Source organism: Megalobrama amblycephala, linkage group LG6 (genome assembly GCF_018812025.1).
Source record: "Megalobrama amblycephala isolate DHTTF-2021 linkage group LG6, ASM1881202v1, whole genome shotgun sequence".
Classification (NCBI taxonomy): domain Eukaryota; kingdom Metazoa; phylum Chordata; class Actinopteri; order Cypriniformes; family Xenocyprididae; genus Megalobrama; species Megalobrama amblycephala.
In genome coordinates, this window is record NC_063049.1 from 19121654 (window position 1) to 19141763 (window position 20110).

The 20110-nt window shown below is 34.9% G+C and overlaps 2 protein-coding genes across 2 annotated transcripts in view; one reads left to right on the plus strand and one right to left on the minus strand.

Moving 5' to 3' along the window:
- dars1 (aspartyl-tRNA synthetase 1) overlaps nucleotides 1-7457 on the plus strand; it is a 39700-nt gene extending 32243 nt beyond the window's left edge. Inside the window, exons 11-18 of the mRNA XM_048193232.1 lie at nucleotides 1411-1545; nucleotides 2960-3107; nucleotides 3614-3760; nucleotides 3864-3906; nucleotides 4586-4666; nucleotides 4759-4870; nucleotides 6262-6333; nucleotides 6989-7457. Coding sequence (XP_048049189.1) covers nucleotides 1411-1545; nucleotides 2960-3107; nucleotides 3614-3760; nucleotides 3864-3906; nucleotides 4586-4666; nucleotides 4759-4870; nucleotides 6262-6333; nucleotides 6989-7080 — 830 coding nt within the window. The 3' untranslated portion in view covers nucleotides 7081-7457. The remainder of the gene's footprint in view (nucleotides 1-1410; nucleotides 1546-2959; nucleotides 3108-3613; nucleotides 3761-3863; nucleotides 3907-4585; nucleotides 4667-4758; nucleotides 4871-6261; nucleotides 6334-6988) is intronic.
- A 2007-nt stretch (nucleotides 7458-9464) lies between these two features.
- Nucleotides 9465-18530, minus strand: LOC125270041 (protein lifeguard 3). The gene is made up of 12 exons (XM_048193233.1): nucleotides 18314-18530; nucleotides 17939-18165; nucleotides 17503-17573; nucleotides 17316-17380; nucleotides 17132-17185; nucleotides 16473-16523; nucleotides 16347-16386; nucleotides 16233-16270; nucleotides 16044-16131; nucleotides 15571-15666; nucleotides 10239-10292; nucleotides 9465-9934 (listed from the first exon to the last, which is right to left on the minus strand). Exons 2-12 carry the CDS (start codon nucleotides 18153-18155, stop codon nucleotides 9788-9790), a joined length of 921 nt encoding a protein of 306 aa, XP_048049190.1. The 5' UTR covers nucleotides 18156-18165; nucleotides 18314-18530; the 3' UTR covers nucleotides 9465-9787.
- Between the last annotated feature and the right edge of the window lie 1580 nt (nucleotides 18531-20110).

A 20110-nucleotide genomic window follows, 5' to 3' on the forward strand; every position in this document is an offset into this window, starting at 1 on the left:
AATGGTGGGTACACCAAGTGCTATCGGATATGCTGGGATTCATGAGCATAGCTGTCTTTGTGAAGAGTTCAGGGCCTCTTTCTTTTTACTTGACTCACAACTGTGCAAATTGATTGCTTTCTCAGCTCTTACAAACACAGTTCACCCCCAAAAAATCTATTATATTATGTTACAAAAGGTTCCCATTTCAGATATATACTGATCTTTTGAAATTCTCCGTTTTAAGCCAATCACTTAAGCCATAATATAATTACAGGGCCATTTTAATTGACCCTGACCCCTCGGGACAGACATTTACTCTTAAATTAAAAAATGAGAGATGGAGATGTCCAGTTGTCCAGTCTGGTGTCCTGATTGACAGTGGCTCTTCCTTCCTGAAAGAAAAATAGAAAAGGTCACTATTACTCAAAAAGAATTTCTTCGACCATGTTGACAGTTCAAGAATAAATCTGATTGGTCCAAAACCGATATGATTCTTCCATTAGGGCTCAACAATAAGGATTTTTTTCTGCCAGAATAATTCGCACTTGCCGTGCCAACATTTTATTTAATTTGGCTTGAAATAGCCTATTTATATTTTTCATTGAACTTTATATATATACTTATAATATACTTTTATATTTAAATTTACAAAAAGAAAGTTTGACACTGAAGACTGGAGTAATGATGCTGAAAATTCAACTTTTCCATCATAGAAATAAAATATATGGATATATGGAAGCCTGTTTTTGCCTTTAAAAATAAAGGATTAAATATAATTGAGATATAAACAAATTTTGAGATATAAAGTCAAAGTTTCATTTTTATTTATTTCTTTTTACTTTGGGGTACAAAGGGGCTTCTATTTTAATGGTATAATGAAAAATGTGTGTGTGTGTGTGTGTGTGTACTAATAAATGATTCATTGCTTGTTTAACAGGACATTCTCCTTAGATGTTGAAAGTCTAGTGCAAAAATGATGGTGCTCAACTCCTTCAACTGCCCTTAAATATGCTTCTTTTTTAGTCCACCAATGATTTTAAAGTCTGTGCATTGCGTCAGTTAAGGTCTCGTGGTGTTACAACACTTTCCCTCTACAAACCCCCTGTTCTGTTTATGTGGTTTTCGCTGTTAAGGAAAACAGTTTCTTTCATTTCCTCTGCACCCCGACCGGCCAATCAGAATGCATCTCTATGACGCATTTCGAATTTAAACTTTGCCGCCTTTGGTGTGATCTGCCACCCGCAACAGATCAACATTGTGTTCTTTCTGTAAAACCGCATGACATCCGGTGCACACACCCAAATGTACGTGTCCTATAGAACATCATGCTCGTATTTACCATAGTTGCCATGAGAATTATCATCTCACCTTTATGGACAAAATGTTACCAATGACTACGATACAAATGTTTTTGTGTGTTTTTAACAGCTGCCAGTGAGGGTGGTGCAAATGTCTTCACCGTCTCATACTTCAAGACCAGTGCGTACCTGGCCCAGTCCCCTCAGCTCTACAAGCAAATGTGCATTTGTGCTGACTTTGACAAAGTCTTCTGTGTCGGACCAGGTATTTCATGAAAATGCCTCCTGTCTCTTATTTTTCTTCTATATCCTGTTCCCATCTTCAGGTCATCTTTAAAGTGGACAGTAAGAATCCACTGTACATCCAGAGACAACAACAGACAATAGCCTAAAAAGTATCTGGCCACTGTATTTGTATATCTATCTGTAGAGGTCACCTTCACCAGTATCTCCTCCCTGCCAGTATGCAGATCAGGACATACTGCAGGATAAATAGACGGATTGTGCTCTTGGTGCTTTTGGCGGGCACTGAAATCCCTCCTGTGCAGCTCACTGAATAGAGCAAGAATATCAAACACTTTCAGCAGAGCCATGGGACATAGACTTCAGAAAAATACAGCTCATCAGGGACCTCTGCTGATGGGAAGTCACATTGTAGAAACAGCATAAGTGCTTTTTTTGTAGACGTGGGAATATTCAAAACATGTGCATTAGTCTGATTTTTGGGCAAGAATGACACTGAAATATGAAGATCTGTGTTTTACAAATGTATCTACTACTAATATTGCTAGGCAGTGTTATTTTAGTATTATCTATATACTATTATAGTATTTTGAATTATTTTTTGTTTAATTTTTAGTCATTTTATGTGCTTTTGACATTTGTAAGTTTTTTTTTTTTTTCTATTTCTATTTAGCGTTTCTATTTATTTTTAGTTTTTAGTACAGTAATTTAAGAACTCCAACTTATTTTGTTTCAGAATTTCTCATTTAGTTTACTATAGATTTTCATATTAGTATTTGTTTTGTTTTATTTAAGCATTATTTAAATTAAAGAGAACTTTTTTTTTTAATAGTTTTGTGTTTTGTTAACTGTGCCAACACTGCAAAAAAAGTATTGCAAAGTCAGCTTGAAACAAATTGCAATGTGTTTAAAATCATGTTGTACTCAAGTTCGCCCAGTGTTTTAAATGAAATGTGACCCTGGACCACAAAACCAGTCATAAGGGTCAATTTTTTGAAATTGACATTTATACATCATATGAATAAGTTGAATAAATAAGCTTTCTATTGACGTATGGTTTGTTAGGATAGGACAATATTTGGCTGAGATACAACTTTTTGAAAATATGGAATCTGAGGGTGCAAAAAATCAAAATATTGAGGAAAATCATCTTTAAAGTTGTCCAAATGAAGTCCTTAGCAATGCATATCCAGTCACAAAAAATACATTTTTGATATATTTAAGGTAGGAAATTTTCGAAAAATCTTCTTGGAACATGAGCTTTACTTAATATCCTAATGATTTTTGGCATAAAAGAAAAATCGATAATTTTGACCCATACAATGTATTGTTGGCTATTGCTACAGATATACCCGTGCGACTTGTGACTGGTTTTGTGTTCCGGGGTCACAAATACTAATGAATGTGAATCTCACAGTTGTCTGTGTTTCTTCTAGTGTTCAGGGCTGAGGATTCCAACACTCATCGCCACCTGACGGAGTTTGTGGGTCTGGATATTGAAATGGCTTTCAATTACCATTACCATGAGGTTATTGACTCCATTACTGACACCATGGTTCAGATCTTTAAAGGACTACGTGACCGGTAAGGGACGTGACTCCTTCAACATCCCTTTAAGTTCTCAAAAGTCCTATTTCCTTTTATGAAGAATCAAATCACATGAGAATAAAGTCACATGAATTTCACTTGAAAATTGATGTCATTTATTCATGGGAAAGAAAGGGCAACACGTTAATGTGGTTTATAATATCAAGGATATACACTGCCATCTAGTGGTCAGGCTGTTTTTTAATAAATATATTACTTTATAACTTAAATCTTTTACCATCTCATTGTGTGGCAAATGTTACATACAATTGGAAATCTGACCCAGCAGTCTATATACGTTAAATGCATAATATTTCACCCAGTAATCACAAACACCCTTATCAGCACTGTGAAAAGTACATTTGAAAGATGAAACTGAGACGTTTTAATTAAAGCCTTGAGAAACACTTTTCAATTAAATTCTGGACCTGCATGTCATGCTAATCTCCGTTCTACCTACGTATTCTCTCTTATGTTGTCTCTGTGATGTTGATGCGCTCCAGGTTCCAGACAGAGATCCAGACCGTGAATAAGCAGTACCCCAGTGAGCCGTTCAAGTTCCTGGAGCCCACGCTGAGACTGGAGTATAAGGAGGGAGTGGCCATGCTCAGAGCTGCTGGGGTGGAAATGGGGGATGAAGAAGATTTGAGGTCAGTGTGGCTTTCTTTGATACAATTTCCCACATTGTGCACTCGGGGAAACTGAAACCGATTTCATAAAAGATCTGTAATCTTTTTATTTTTTCTTCTTCAGCACACCCAATGAAAAGCTGCTTGGTCGTCTAGTGAAGGAGAAGGTAATTTTGTGAAATTCAGATTTTCTCTTTTAATAGATTGTGTAATTTATTCCTGTGATGGCAAAGCTGAATTTTCAGCATCATTACTCCAGTCTTCAGTGTTACATGATCTTTCAGAAATCATTCTAATATGCTGATTTAGTGCTCAAGAAACATTTCTTATTATCAATGTTGAAAACAAAATTTAAAAAAAAATATTTTTGTAGAAACTGATACTTTTTTTTTTCTGCATTCTTTGATGAATACAAGAACAGCCGCTATTTCAAATATAATTTTTTTTAAATCAATTTTTTTAACATTTAGAAATGTTATAAAAATATCAATTTTTTTTATAATAATAAAAAAATATCATACTGACCCCAAGCTTTTGAACTGCAGTATATTTTAAATGGAAATGGTTGACAAAAAGATTTTCCCTGAAATAAGAAAATAAGAACAGACATACTATAATGTTATAATGCTAATTTATGGAAACCACAAAAATGTGTCATTTTGAAGTCTGTTTGACATGTTTGTTTACTGCTTAAGGTCAGAGAGAGTGGAAAATGGCCTTGTAAAACTACATTTGTGATGTTTTTAGTTCCAGAAACCTTGAAATCTGGACAAAATGTAATTCTACAAACATATATATGTGGAATATTACCCATATTAATTAAACACACCTTTGTGATTATTTTAGTATGACACTGACTTCTATGTTCTGGACAAATACCCCTTGGCAGTAAGGCCGTTCTACACCATGCCTGACCCCAACAATCCGGTAAGTGTTTTGAAGCCTAGTGGATCTAAATGCATTGCTTTTTATTCAGAGACTATGTGGTTCATATCAAACTCCACGTGTTCTTCCTGCAGAAATACTCCAACTCATATGATATGTTCATGAGGGGAGAGGAGATCCTGTCCGGAGCTCAGAGAGTCCACGATGCTCAGCTGCTCACTGAAAGGGCAACGCACCACGGCATTGGTAACGAAACACAACAGCTGTGTTTAATATATTCTATATTAAAGGTGCCCTAGAACCAGTTTTTACAAGATGTAATACAAGTCTAAGGTGTCCCCTGAATGTGTCTGTGAAGTTTCAGCTCAAAATACCACATAGATTTTTTTTAATTAATTTTTTTAACTGCCTATTTTGGGGCACCATTAACTATGCACCGATTCAGGCTGCGGCCCCTTTAAATCGTGTGCTCCCCGCCCCCGAGCTCTCGACTATAATACAGTGCATTTACAAAGTTCACACAGCTAATATAACCCTCAAATGGATCTTTACAAGATGTTCGTCATGCATACTGCGTGCATGCATCGGATCATGTGAGTATAGTATTTATTTGGATGTTTACATTTGATTCTGAATGAGTTTGATTGTGCTACGTGGCTAAAGCTAACATTACACACTGTTGGAGAGATTTATAAAGAATGAAGTTGTGTTATAATAATCTGTAAATTATACAGACTGCAAGTGTTTAAAAAATGAAAATAACGACAGTCTTGTCTCCGTGAATACAGTAATAAACGATGGTAACTTTAACCACATTTAACAGTACATTAGCAACATGCTAACGAAACATTTAGAAAGACAATTTACAAATATCACAAAAATAAAATATAATCTAGGATCATGTCAGTTATTATTGCTCCATCTGCCATTTTTCGCTATTGTTCTTGCTTGCTTACCTAGTCTGATGATTCAGCTGTGCACATCCAGACGTTAATACTGGCTGCCCTTGTGTAATGCCTTGAACATGAGCTGGCATATGCAAATATTGGGGGCGTACATATTAATGATCCCGACTGTTACGTAACAGTCGGTGTTATGTTGAGATTCGCCTGTTCTTCGGAGGTCTTTTAAACAAATGAGATTTATATAAGAAGGAGGAAACAATGGAGTTTGAGACTCACTGTATGTCATTTCCATGTACTGAACTCTTGTTATTCAACTATGCCAAGATAAATTCAATTTTTGATTCTAGGGCACCTTTAAAAATGTGATCCCTCATTCAACAAGTATACACAAAACATCTAAATGTTGGTTGACCATAATGCATTTGAATTTCAACACTCTTTGGTACTTTTTCTGGTTAAACTTTATTTTAAGGTTTCATTGTTACAGTGTAATTATAGATTTAAGTACTGAATAATATTAATTAACTACTTGTACATACTCTTAGGGTTAGGTATAAGATTAGGGTTTGGTTTAGAGTTAGTTTTGTGTAATTATGCATAATTTATATTTATTAATATGGTAGCTACATGTAACACGTGTAACAAGGACACTGTAAAATGAAGTGTTACCCTTCATTTTTATGGTAAATAAAGTTTTGTAGTAAATGATTAGTTTTTTACTCTTTGTTACAGACCTGGAGAAGATCAAGGCTTACATCGACTCGTTCCGTTATGGAGCTCCTCCTCATGCTGGCGGTGGTATAGGTAAACAAATGTTTTTTATAATCTTGTAGGTTAGAAATGGTCTAGTTTCACTATTGTTCAAAGTTTTGGAGTCATTAAGATTTTTAGTTTGAAAGAAATTCATACTTTTATTCAGGAAGGATGCATCAAATTGATCAAAAGGAACAGTAAAGACTTTTACATGGTTTAAAAATATTTTTTATTTCAAATAAATGCTGTTCTTTTGAACTTATTATTCATCAAAGAAATCCTGTGAAAAATGCATCATGTTTTCAATTAAAAAAAAAGGAACAAACAAGCACAGCTGCTTTCAACATTGATGATAAGAAGTGCTTCTTGAGCTGCAAATCAGCATATTAGAATGATTTCTGAAGGATCTTGTGACACTGAAGACTGGAGTAATGATGATGAAAACTCAGCTTTGACATCACAGGAATAAATTGCATTTTAAAATATATTCAGAAAATAGTCATTTTAAATATTTCACAATAATACTGCTTTTACTGTATTTTTGATCAAATAATTGCACCCTTGGTGAGCATAACAGACTTCTTTTCAAAACATAAAAAAAATCTTGCAGACCCCAAACTTTGAACGGTATAGTTTCTAGTGTTTTAGTCCTCATTTAAAAATATGTGGCACAAGTACATGATGTTAAATGTATGCCATCTCTTAGGTCTGGAGAGAGTGACCATGCTTTATCTCGGCCTCCACAACGTACGTCAGACCTCCATGTTCCCCCGTGACCCCAAACGCCTGACCCCATAAAGATTAAAGTAGCCGGTCGGCCTCTCGTCTCCCATCCCACCTGAATCAGTACAAGCTCTCGGTCACCCAGCCATCGGGGATCTTGACGTGCCAGGATGTGGAAGTGCCATGATGATTAACCCACAAAAATGAAGCCACTTTTATAACACTTATCACCAGAAACAGCAGGATGTCCGATAAATCTAATATACTTAAACCATTGAAGGGAATAAATGTTAACTGTTAAATGATGCAGATGATATTGTGAGATCATGTTATTAAAATCATGCTGTACATGTAGGTTTTTTTTCTACTGACCTGTTCCATGACACGCCAAGTTTTTGAGAATTCTAAAAATAATTTAAACAGCACATGCACAATAAATGAACTAAATAGTATGTTTTTGAGTGTTTTTCTTCTGAATGTTTGACTGCAAATGTACATACATTTTTTTTTCCAGTGCAAAAAAATTGCACATGAATGTTTCAAGTGAATTCAAGTGAACAAATCAACAAATTCCAAAACATAAATTCCCCAAATGTTGAAAGTCAGTATTACATAACTTCCTGTTTTGTAATGCCAGTGTAGTTCTGTAGTCATAGTTCACCCAAATACTCATTTCGTTCTAAAATTGTATGACTTACTTTTTTTCTGTGGAACATAAATGAAGAAATGTTGGTAACCAGTTTTGGTTACCGTTGATTTCCATTGTATGGGGGAAAAACGTGGACAAATGTCTTTCATATTATTTATATACTATTACATATTTTATTTATTTTGAATTATATTTTGAGTTTTAATTTTAGTTTCATTTAATTTGAGTGATTTTGTCATATACTTTTGTCACTTTCATTTGTTTTAGTTTTTTTATATTGTTATTTTGGTTTAATTTATTTTTATTTCCGTTTCAGTTTTTATTTACTTTCAGTTAATAATTTTAGTGCTTCAACTTGAACTTTTTTCAGTTAGTAGCCAAGGCAAAATATCTCATTTTTAATTTATTTTTTCCTCTAGTACATACAGTACAGTCCAAAAGTTTGGAACCACTAAGATTTTTAATGTTTTTAAAAGAAGTTTCGTCTGCTCACCAAGGCTACCTTTATTTAATTAAAAATACAGTAAAAAACAGTAATATTGTGAAAAATTATTACAATTTAAAATAAATGTTTTCTATTTGAATATATTTCACAAAGTAATTTATTCCTGTGATGCAAAGCTGAATTTTCAGCATCATTACTCCAGTCTTCAGTGTCACATGATGATCCTTCAGAAATCATTCTAATATGCTGATCTGCTGCTCAAGAAACATTTAATGTGTACAATTGTACAAAATATTTGTGTACAATATTTTTTTTCAGGATTATTTGATGAATAGAAAGTTCAAAAGAACAGTGTTTATCTGAAATCTAATCTTTTGTAACATTATAAATGTCTTTACTGCCACTTTTGATTGATTTAATGCATCCTTGCTGAATAAAAGTATTCATTTCTTTAATTTCTTTAAAAAAAAATAAAAATAAAAATTCTTACTGACCCCAAACTTTTGAACGGTAGTGTATAATGCTACAGAAGCTTTGTATTTCAGAAAATGCTGTTCTTTTGAACTTTCTATTCATCAAGGAATCCTGAAAAAAAAGTACACAACTGTTTTCAACATTGAAAATAATCATAAATGTTTATTGAGCAGCAAATCAGCATATTAGAATGATTTCTGAAGGATCATGTGACACTGAAGACTGAAGTAACGATGCTGAAAATTCAGCTTTGCGTCACAGGAATAAATTACTATGTCAAATATATTTCACCCTTGTGCATTGTTCAAATTCACTACCCTTTCGTTATATTCGTGGCTGAAAACATCCACTAAATTAAACTGCTGTAAAAATGTATCAGATAAATATTTTTTTCAAATTTTTTTGCATAAATCTGGTAATCAACCTCTGTCCTGATCAAAACTACTAAATGTTTAAAAATTCTTTTTTACTTTTTTTATTGCCAAGTTTTTAATGATGTCTGTTTGGGTGATTTTTAATTAAAAAGTATTGTGGAATGTCTTGGTGCCTTGGTGAGCAGACGAAACTTCTTTTAAAAACATTAAAAATCTTAGTGGTTCCAAACTTTTGGACTGTACTGTATATTTTATATAATTTCAGCTTTAATTAACAAAATTGTTTTTAATAGTTTTAGTTAATGGTAATAACCCTCCTCAAAATATATTCGTTTGTGTTCCAGAGAGGTTAGGTTTTGAATGACACGAGGGAGAGTAAATGATGAGTTTTAATTTTTGGGTGAACTAACCCTTTAACAATGTGGTCCGCAGTCTTCATTTCAGTAACTTTAAGCCAGTAGACCACCTTCAAACATTTACATTCCCTGTATTTCTGATAGTCATCATACAACACAACTGTTTCTCCTGATTTTATTTTCCTTCAGGTTGTAGGATAAATATTGATAATACAATTATCAAATCACAGTGGAGTTGTTTTAGTACACACTCAGGCTCTTCAAAATGCAAATTAACAGAAAGTGCTTATTATAAAGTGACATTCCAGTAGAAGTATGAGCAACCTCTGTAGAGCAACCTATTATGCAACACAACACAAAATACTTCTAATAACAGTCAGTAGTGCTGAAGGTGATATTTGAGATTCATGTGATTGAAAAAGGCAAGATAAGCTCAAAGAAAGATCAGTCTCTGAAACAGAAATGCTTAAACGCATGTGTGCGTTTACTCAGAGCTCCCTGTGATGTGCAGGAGGAAAATAAAGATCTGGACGATATCGACGTAGAGGGAAAGAGCTCCGAAGACATATTCCTCAGGGCTGATGGCGTTCGCTCGGTTTCCAATGAGCAACTGTGTGTGGTAGGCCAAAAACTATAACAAGACAAGTCATCAGTAAGTATTCTCTTGTGTAAATGTACTTCAAATATACTAAACTGCAACTTTTTCATCACAAATGTGTAATTACAATACAAATTTCAAAGACAAAAGAAGTAATAAAGTTATTGCAGATAAAGATGTACTTAAGTCATTCTTAAATGGCTTAACTAATTACAATTTTAAAAATAAGTACTCAATTATGCTAAAGTGTGCTTCTTTTTCACATGGGTTCTGTTTCATTTTTAGCCATTGGTGAATAATTGAACAAACAACATAAAATTCTGTTTCATAAACTCACCAAGGTAAAGACTATCGCTCCACAAGCACCATACAGCATGTGCAGCCAGGGCACCTGAGACATTGATGATATAGGTACATTATCATATAACAAGTGTATTCCAGGTTATTTATTCATTAGACGGCACATAGGCTTAATTTAGCAAAGACAAGGTTGATAAATTGTTCAGTTAATATGTGTAATGTATGCAAAATGTATGCAGCTACACTGTTTTGAAAGAATAACTTTACCCTTAGCAGTGGTTCTCAATCCCCCCTAATCTATGGGCACTCCTATCAAAAAGTAACTAAATAATTAAATTTCAGGATTCCAGAATTTTTAGGATCTGAATGTTCTCCAGGGTTCCCACACTTTTTACCAAGGAATTTACATTACTCTTCCAGTCATTTATGATTTACTGGATAAGGATTTTTAAAAAACATTTTTAAAAGAACCGGCACACTGATATTTCTGCTCCCAAAGATACTTAATAAATTGTAACGTTTCGACCACAAGCTGTCTTCGTCAGGCCTCTAAACGTTACAATTTATTAAAAGCCTTTGGGAACAGAAATATCAGTGTGCCAGTACTTTTGCATTTCAGCTAAGTTACGTTTTCTTTTGATTGAGCACCTGCTTAAGTGATGTTTGGATGTGCGCAATGCTACTTTGAATTCAAAAATATTTTTAACTCAACTTCTACCTGATAAAATATTTAAAGGATCAGTCCACTTTTAAATACACTTTTCCTGATAAATTTACTCACCCCCATGTCATCCAAGATGTTCATGTCTTTCTTTCGTCAGTCGAAAAGAAATGAAGGTTTTTGAGGAAAACATTCCAGGATTATTCTCCTTACAGTGGATTTCAATGGCTACGAACAGATTGAAGGTCAAAATTACAGTTTCAGTGCAGCTTACCAGAGAAACAAGCGCGCCGCCATCTTTATCAAATTGTCTTTTAACTTCCGTTTTAACTCTGTACATTTCTATGGCATCGCTGTCAAAGAATAATTAGATGGTTAAGTGGATTTACTTGTTGTAGAGTTAATGAAAGTTATCATGAGCATTGTTATGTTTAAAGCAGATGTCTTAACAAATGTCAGTAGATCGGGAAGATTTTAAAACGAGCAGTTCATTCATAAACGTAATATCGCTGTGGAAATACAAACCGGAAGTCAAAACACAACGAGCGCAACGCTGAAAAGGGGCGGGGCTACATAAGGTCTATAGGGAAGGCGTAGAACATTCAGCGTAAGCGTTATGAAGAATGCGGAAGCGGAAAGTACGTTCAAGACGATATTTTGTTTATAAAGCATAAACGGTTGTATTTTTTTTCGAAAATGACCGATCGATTCGCTAGATAAGACCCTTATTACTCATCTGGTATCGTTTAAAGCCATTGAAGCTGCACTGAAACTGTAATTTTGACCTTCAATCTGTTGGTAGCCATTGAAATCCACTGTAAGGAGAATAATCCTGGAATGTTTTCCTCAAAAACCTTCATTTCTTTTCGACTGACGAAAGAAAGACATGAACATCTTGGATGACATGGGGGTGAGTAAATTTATCAGGAAAAGTGTATTTAAAAGTGGACTAATCCTTTAAGATCTTGGATAACTGGTAATATGTATATATTCCCATGGTGTATTAAGATTTGATTAATTTACATTCATTTCCACATTTATTAAAGGGTAGGTTCACCCAAAATTGAATTTTCTGTCGTTAATCACTCACCCTCATGTCGTTCTTAGACCTTTGTTCATCTTCAGAACACAAATAAAGATATTTTTCATGAAATCTGAGAGGTTTTTTAATCCCCCCCCCCCCCCAGAAAGCAACATAATTACCACATTCAAGGTCCAGAAAAGTAGTAAAAACATCATTAAAATAGTCGATATGATTACAGCGGTTCAACCTTAATGTTATAAAGCGACAAGAATACTTTTTGTGAGCAAAAACAAAACAAAAATAACAACTTTATTCAACAAATTCCTCTCTCCCCTCTCATTTTCATACGCTGTTTACGTTCAGTGCTTCCAGCGCTTACATTCAGCGCTACATCCGAACACCGACTCTGCAGTGAATGCCGTGACGCTGACACAGGAGCCAGCCAATAATGAGATGGCGTTCTGACGTAGAACCTGGAAGCACTGAACATAAACAGCATATGAGGATCTTTACTACTTTTCTGGACTTTGAATGTGGTATATACAATGCTTTCTACAGGGGATAAAAAAACCTCTCGGATTTCATCAAAAATATCTTAAAGGGTTAGTTCACCCAAAAATGAAAATTCTGTCATTTATTACTTACCCTCATGTCGTTCGTCACCAGTAAGACCTTCGTTAATCTTCAGAACACAAATTAAGATATTTTAGTTGAAATCCGATAGCTCCTTAAGGCCTCCATAGGGAGCAATGGACACTTCCTCTCTCAAGATCCATAAAGGTACTAAAAACATATTTAAATCGGTTCATGTGAGTACAGTGGTTCAATATTAATATTATAAAGCGACGAGAATATTTTTGGAGCGCCAAAAATAACTAAATAACGACTTATTTAGTGCTGGCCGATTTAAAAACACTGCTTCATGAAGCATCGGAGCATAAATGAATCAGTGTATCGAATCTGCTGTTCGGAGCGCCAAAGTCACGTGATTTCAGCCGTTGGCAGTTTGACATGCGATCTGAATCATGATTCGATACACTGATTCATTATCCTCCGAATCTTCCTGCAGCATTGTTTTTAAATCGGCCATCACTAAATAAGTCGTTATTTAGTTTTTTTTGGCGCACAAAAATATTCTCGTCGCTTTATAATATTAATATTGAACCACTGTACTCACATGAACTGATTTAAATATGTTTTTAGTACCTTTATGGAACTTGAGAGAGGAAGTGTCATTGCTCCCTATGGAGGCCTCACTGAGCCATCGGATTTCAACTAAAATATCTTAATTTGTGTTCCGAAGATGAACGAAGGTCTTACGGGTGTGGAACAGCATGAGGGTGAGTAATAAATGACAGAATTTTCATTTTTGGGTGAACTAACCCTTTAATTTGTGTTCCAAAGATGAACAAAGGTCTTACAGATTTGGAATGACAAGAAATTTCAGAAATTTCATTTTTGGGTGAACTAACCTTTAAATTACACATTTATAATTAGGCTAAATCATATATCCAGGTTTTTCTGTGGGAGCTCTGGTTCTTCAAAGACAAAAAACAGTTGTTGAGGGGGAAAATTAAAATAAGAAATATCTTGGTTATCTTATTTTTTTAAGCTTATTTTAAAGCTTGTTTTGTCTTCTTGAGGCTCCCTTGGAAGTTCACAGAGGCCCTCTATGCGCCCCGGCCCCCTGGTTGAGAACCACTGCTTTAAAAGCACAACTTAGCCATAAAAGATCATTTAATAACCATAATGTCATTCCAAACCCATATTCTGACAGTTAAGAACTTAAATTTCAGCATTTTTTTTTATCTTCCAACAAAGACTTGGAAGATAAAAAAAAAGGTATAAAGATAATAAATACAATTGTATTGCTTTTTTTTCTGTTGTTTTGTGGCAAGAGTGTAACGATTCTTGACTTTCTACTCTAGTGTTCCACAGAAAAAATAGCAGCATATGTTTTTGAAATGACACAAGGTTAAGTAAATGATTTTTCTCTATTTTGGGCTGAACTATCACTTTAAATATTATGGTTATACTTCTGCAACTGTTTTGTTTACACATTTATTTACGGTGCCACCCAGTTTAGTACAAGTCACTTACTTCCATTGTAAACACATTACTGTAATGTGTTTGTTTTTAACAAACTGAGGGACGAGTCAGAATTATTTTCTCTGGTAATACACAGCACACCACAAATGTAGGCACTGAAAATAATTTGTGTTTTTTAGAACTGTCATGTCACCTTTTATATAGCGCTTTAAACAATACAGATTTGTTTCAAAGCAGCTTTATAAAAAACATAAAAATAATGATCAAACAGTTCAATTCTGCTGTAAAGCAGCTATAAAAAAGACAATAGTGTCATTTTCAGCCCACATCAGTTCAGTGTTGATGCAGTTCAGTTCAAGTTCATAAATGTATGAAATTATACTGCTATAAGCAGCTCTATGGAACACAATAGTGTTGTTATTCAATCTGAGTCAGTTCAATGTTGATTCAATTCAGTTCAATAGAGTCCCTCAGGGATGACGCATTTTTGTAGGCAAAACCCAGAAGCGAGTTAGCATTTTAGGACTTCCGGTTCCAACGCCATAAAGTCTATGGGTTTTTTGAATGTTATTTTGCTAAATCGCCTGAAATAAGGTCTGTGGTTAACAAAGCCTCTAAATACTTTCACGTTTTGATCTATGACATAAAACACCAGTTATAACCCGCTTGTGATTTTTTTAAACTTTTACTGTATCTTAAAATCGGCGGTTGCTAACAAATTGCTAAAAGGGACTACTTCCTTTGGCGGGGACTTTAGACGTCATCATTAAAAACGGGACATTTGGACAGCATTTCTCATGAAAAAGTGTGGATAAGTATTCATAACAGCACAGATCATAATCAGCGAGCATGTTTTTAAATAGAGTTGTTTTCTAAATAAAGTTTGAGGATGCTTGGTGGTGACGACGTTGATCCGCGACCATGGTGTGCTGTAGTCCGTTTATAGCCTGCTGTTAGCCTTTTATATCTGACGACTTTATTTAGGCTTCAAAATCTATAAATGTTGTGTTAACTTGTAAAGATTATCTTGATAGACAAAACGTGTAAGTGTCATAACCCTTTGTTAAACACAGAGCTTATTTTCTGCGATTTTCCAAAAGTCTATGGGAAAAATGCATAGGCTTTCAACCGAGGGAACCCGTGCGCCGCTAACTTCCGGGTTGGCCTACAAAAACGCGTCATCCCTGGGGCACTCTATAACACTGTCGATGTTGCAAAAATCATCTGTTATGAAACTGAGTCGATTCAGTTCTAAAGCAGTTCTGCAGAAAACATCGAAGTCATCATCCCCCTCAATTCAGTTCAAGATTTGTTCTCATCCAGTGGTGTCAGTGCAGTCAAATCATAATATCAAGTCATAATATTACTGAAAGTGTCCCCAACTAAGCAAGCCAAAGGCGACAGTGGCAAGAAACCCAAACTCCATCAGGTGACCGAAATGGAGAAAAAAATCCTTAGGAGAAACCAGGCTCAGTCAGAGGGCCAGTTCTCCTCTGGCCAAAACTGTATGTTCTTTAATATAAGAACTTCCCTTTGAAGTTTGCTGAGGCCCCCTGGTTGAGAACCACTGCTTTAAACTGCAAAATCATTCACAATGACTGAAAGTGTAAACTTTGCCATAATGGTCTCACTTACATACTGAAAGGAGAGTACAATGGATGTGATGATGCCAGTCACCAGGACGACCACACAAAGAGCACAGAGAAGACCTGTACAGGAGGTGAAGTCAACCTGTTCAAACACACACAGAGAGACTTCACTGCAACTTGACAGCATGGTTTGATTAAAAAAAAAACTGTAGAAGTTGTAAAAACATTGATTTCATAAGTAAAATGAGTAGAAAATATTACGCATGTATATCTACTGTATACATGAATCCCAGCAAAAATTGATCCATTAAAAAACAGGGCACACTCAAGAAAACAGGTTTTGTCTCAAGCAAGCATGAGACATTTAGCAGTAAGCCATGAATGTTTCAAAAGAGACAGACGATCATTGTAATCAAATACAATGGGGTTATTTTACACGGCCAACAAAGTGGCATTCACCGCCAGCCAGTCGATCATGGGTGCCCACGCCGTGGGTGCTGCTGCCACAGAAGGTCTTACCTTGGTCTGAAAACAGAAGACTGTGACGATTACACACACTATTGCTGTGATCCCCAGGGCCAGGAACACTGCTTTGGTGTCAAAATAACTGTAAATAATGCCAGAAGGAAAAAAACATGAGAGCTTGGTGTTCTGATGTTTAAAACTAACCACATGCAGTATGTGAAACTGATGAAACTCTTATCAAACCTTGATATTGTTCCTGTCATGTAAGACAATGTAAGGGTCTGTTGAGGACAGAAAACATGTTTCATCAATTATAATGTAAACTCAATGTAAATGTTAAATTGAATCATCACTTACAAAAATGAGCAGGAGTATTAAATTCCATGGATGACGTCTCCTAAAAGCAGAGGCAGGGTTTCCATGATTAAACAGATGTTCTTGTACTGTAATGTAAATAAATAATCAAAAAATGATTAAACTCACCTCGGCCCCTCACAGCAAACCAGCATAAGGTAAGTAACGAGATACACGGGGCTGTGAAAAACATTCCACTGTTACTTCAATATAATATTCACTACCATTTAAAAGTTTGGAGTCAGTACGTTTTTTTTTTTTTTTTTTTTTTTTTTTTAATAAAGAAATGAATACTTTTATTCAGCAAGGATGTGTTAAATTGATCAAAAGTGACAGTAAAGACATTTATAATGTTACAAAAGATTTCTATTTAAAATAAAATGCTGTTTTTTTTTAAACTTTCTATTCATCATAGAATCTTAAAAAAAATATATCAGTTTCCACAAACATTAAGCAGCACAAATGTTTTCAACATTGATAATAGTAAGAAATGTTTCTTGTCAAATCAATGATTTCTGAAGGATCACGTGACACTGAAGACTGGAGTAATGATGCTGAAAACTAAGATTTGGCATCACAGGAATCATTTTTATACAATAAAATTAAAATTGAAAACAAAAATTGTAATAATATTTGATCATATTACTGCCTTGTCTTTACTGCCTTGGTGAGCATAAGAGACTTCTTTCAAAAAAAAAAAAACTTACTGAACCCAAACTTTGTGTACATATGATATTTGTTTTTGTCATTTATTTAGACTAGTCAGACATGACAATAAAATAACTCACAATGATGCCCAATAAATGGCAGGATTTTGGATCACAAAAAGACGCACAGGCTCACTGCAAGATATGAAATGTAGAAATGTATGAAAACGCACCAGTTTCATTGCATTAGTATGCATGCATAATGTATGTAATTCACACAGCTGTTCATAAAAATTCATTTGTTGTGTGCATTTGTTGTACTCACACAAACGTAAACACCGCAATGATTGAAGTAGTGATTAACAGCTGGGCGGCTAAAATAAGATAAACCTGGTACAGAAGTACACACAAATCAATTTCTTTACATGAAGCCGTTGCTTACTTTTGTTGCATTTATCGATTATTATATTTATAAATCTGTAGTTCAAGTTTAGGACAAATAGTCACGATACCTTTCTAATGAAAGCATGCCGAACACTCATGCTGTCCCATACGCCAGTCGATGAGATGCCTTCTGCATCTCCTACAACAAAACAATGAACACACACACACACACACACACACACACACACACACACACACACACACACACATTTGATGATAAACATCAAACACTGTGGCCCCAAAAAGTATTTGGACACCTAGATCACATTTAAAAGTGTTCTGTACCAGATATATAAAAAGCGGTTCAGTTTTATTCATAAAGCAGACTAATGCATCTTAAAAGAAAGAAAGAAAGAAAGACTATGTCAAAACTAAATAGTACAAAGGCAGGCTGCCCTGGAAAGTGGCCTGAATTTTACAAACAAAACAATCATAAATACAGTATAATAGTTATAGATATAGATATGATATAGGATTCACACGAGAACTTTATTTGATTCTTACTTAAGTTGGAGGAAAATATTCCTGGTGTTATTAAGGGTGGTATTGCTGGAGGGGGGTATCCAGGGCCATGCCACAGCCCTGCCGGGGGGTGTATTCCTGGCTGTCCTGGGCCCGTGTACACTCCTGGCTGGGCTGGATATCCGTAGGGAGGGTATGGATAGTTTCCATGCTGCTGTCTTGACTCTTCGTAACTTGGAGGGGGATCTGACTTTGACATTGTGATGTCCCTGAAATACAAGACACATATAAACAATACAGTATTTACACTTTATTTTCATTTTAAGTTTCTTAAACAACAAAAGTGACCTGTTCTTAACTGTTTTGCCAGGGTTTCATCATAATAATTGTAAATTAATGTAGTAATATTTTGCTTACCACGTTAGCTGTGACCTCAGCAACGGGACTGCAGAGTGAACTCGCTCTGCTCTACGTAAGTAACGCAGCGGGTGATGTAGTGAAGAGCTCGAGGTGCGCTTTGGAGCCTTCTGATTGGCTGGAACTAAGCAACACAACTAGGAGGAGTTGCGCCGTCTCCAGTTTCCAGGGTACTGTCCTCACTAGACTGCGCTCAGTATCTATTTACCGAATTAGTCTAGTCATCTTCTCACCAAAATACCAATAATATTGTGTGACCACTGTTTAGTTTTTTTTTTTTTTTTTTTTTTTTTTTTTAATATGAACCGTTCATTCTTTTTTTGATGACCTGGACAGTATAATCTTAACAGGACCATATTGCCTTATGTATTCAACAAGTTCAGACTTGTTTAATGTTAGAGCTTAGTGACGATCATCATTAGTTAACGATCGTGTAGTAAAACCTGTCTAACAACAGACGGCGCTAAAACATAACTGTTCATTTGGACACTCATGTATGGAAGTTTTTTCCTAACAAAATTCAAATGCTTAAAACAGATGCTCAAATAAATCAAATGCTCAAATTATTAGATAATAAATCAAACTCTCAAACGGCTGCTCAAATGATAAATCAAATGCTCAAATGCAATTTAATTTCCTCATTCGGGGAAGCATGAACTGTATCAAAAATCAAATTAAAACTAATTTGTATTTGATTTTTAATTTTCATTATCAACCCAGTATAAACCTGTCATAATTAAATATATAATTCAGTGCACAAATTATAAATCAAATGCTCAAACCGACATTGCAAATGACAAATCAAATTCAGATGAGGCGTGCCTGTTTTTTGTTTTTGTTTTTTGTTGTTGTTTTAGAGAATCAAATAATAAAAAAGCATTTATTATAACATTGATGATAAGCCTCCATACATCCAGTTTCCATATCGCTTATACTATAGCTATTGGGTTGCAGGTGAGCTGGATGGTTACTGATGTAAGTATAATGTTAGAATAACGTTATAGGAATGTTAGAATATCGTTAGGGGAACGTTAGTATAATGTTAGAATGACGTTATGGGAATGTTAGAATATCGTTAGGGGAACGTTAGTATAATGTTAGAATGACGTTATGGGAATGTTAGAATATCGTTAGGGGAACGTTAGTATAATGTTAGAATAACGTTATAGGAATGTTAGAATAACGTTAGGGGAACGAATGTCATAGGAATGTTAGAATATTGTTAGGGGAACGTTAGTATAATGTTAGAATAACGTTATGGGAATGTTAGAATATCATTAGGGGAACGTTAGTATAATGTTAGAATAACGTTATGGGAATGTTAGAATATCGTTAGGCGAACGTTATTGTTAATTTACAAATATCACTAAAAATATCATGATATCATGATATCATGGATCATGTCGGTTATTATTGCTCCACCTGCCATTTTTAGCGATTGTCCTTGCTTGCTTACCTAGTCTGATGATTCAGCTGTGCACATCCAGACATCCTGCCCTTGTGTAATGCCTTGAACATGAGCTGGCATATGCAAATATTGGGGGCGTGCATATTAATGATCCTGACTGTCACGTAACAGTCGGTGTTATGTTGAGATTCACCTGTTCTTCGTAGGACTTTTCAACAAATGAGATTTATATAAGAAGGAGGAAACAATGGTGTTTGAGACTCACTTTATGTCATTTCCATGTACTGAACTCTTGTTATTTAACTATGCCAAGGTAAATTCAATTTTTAATTCTAGGGCACCTTTAAGGGTTAAGGAAACGTTAAAATAACATTAGGGGAACATTAAAA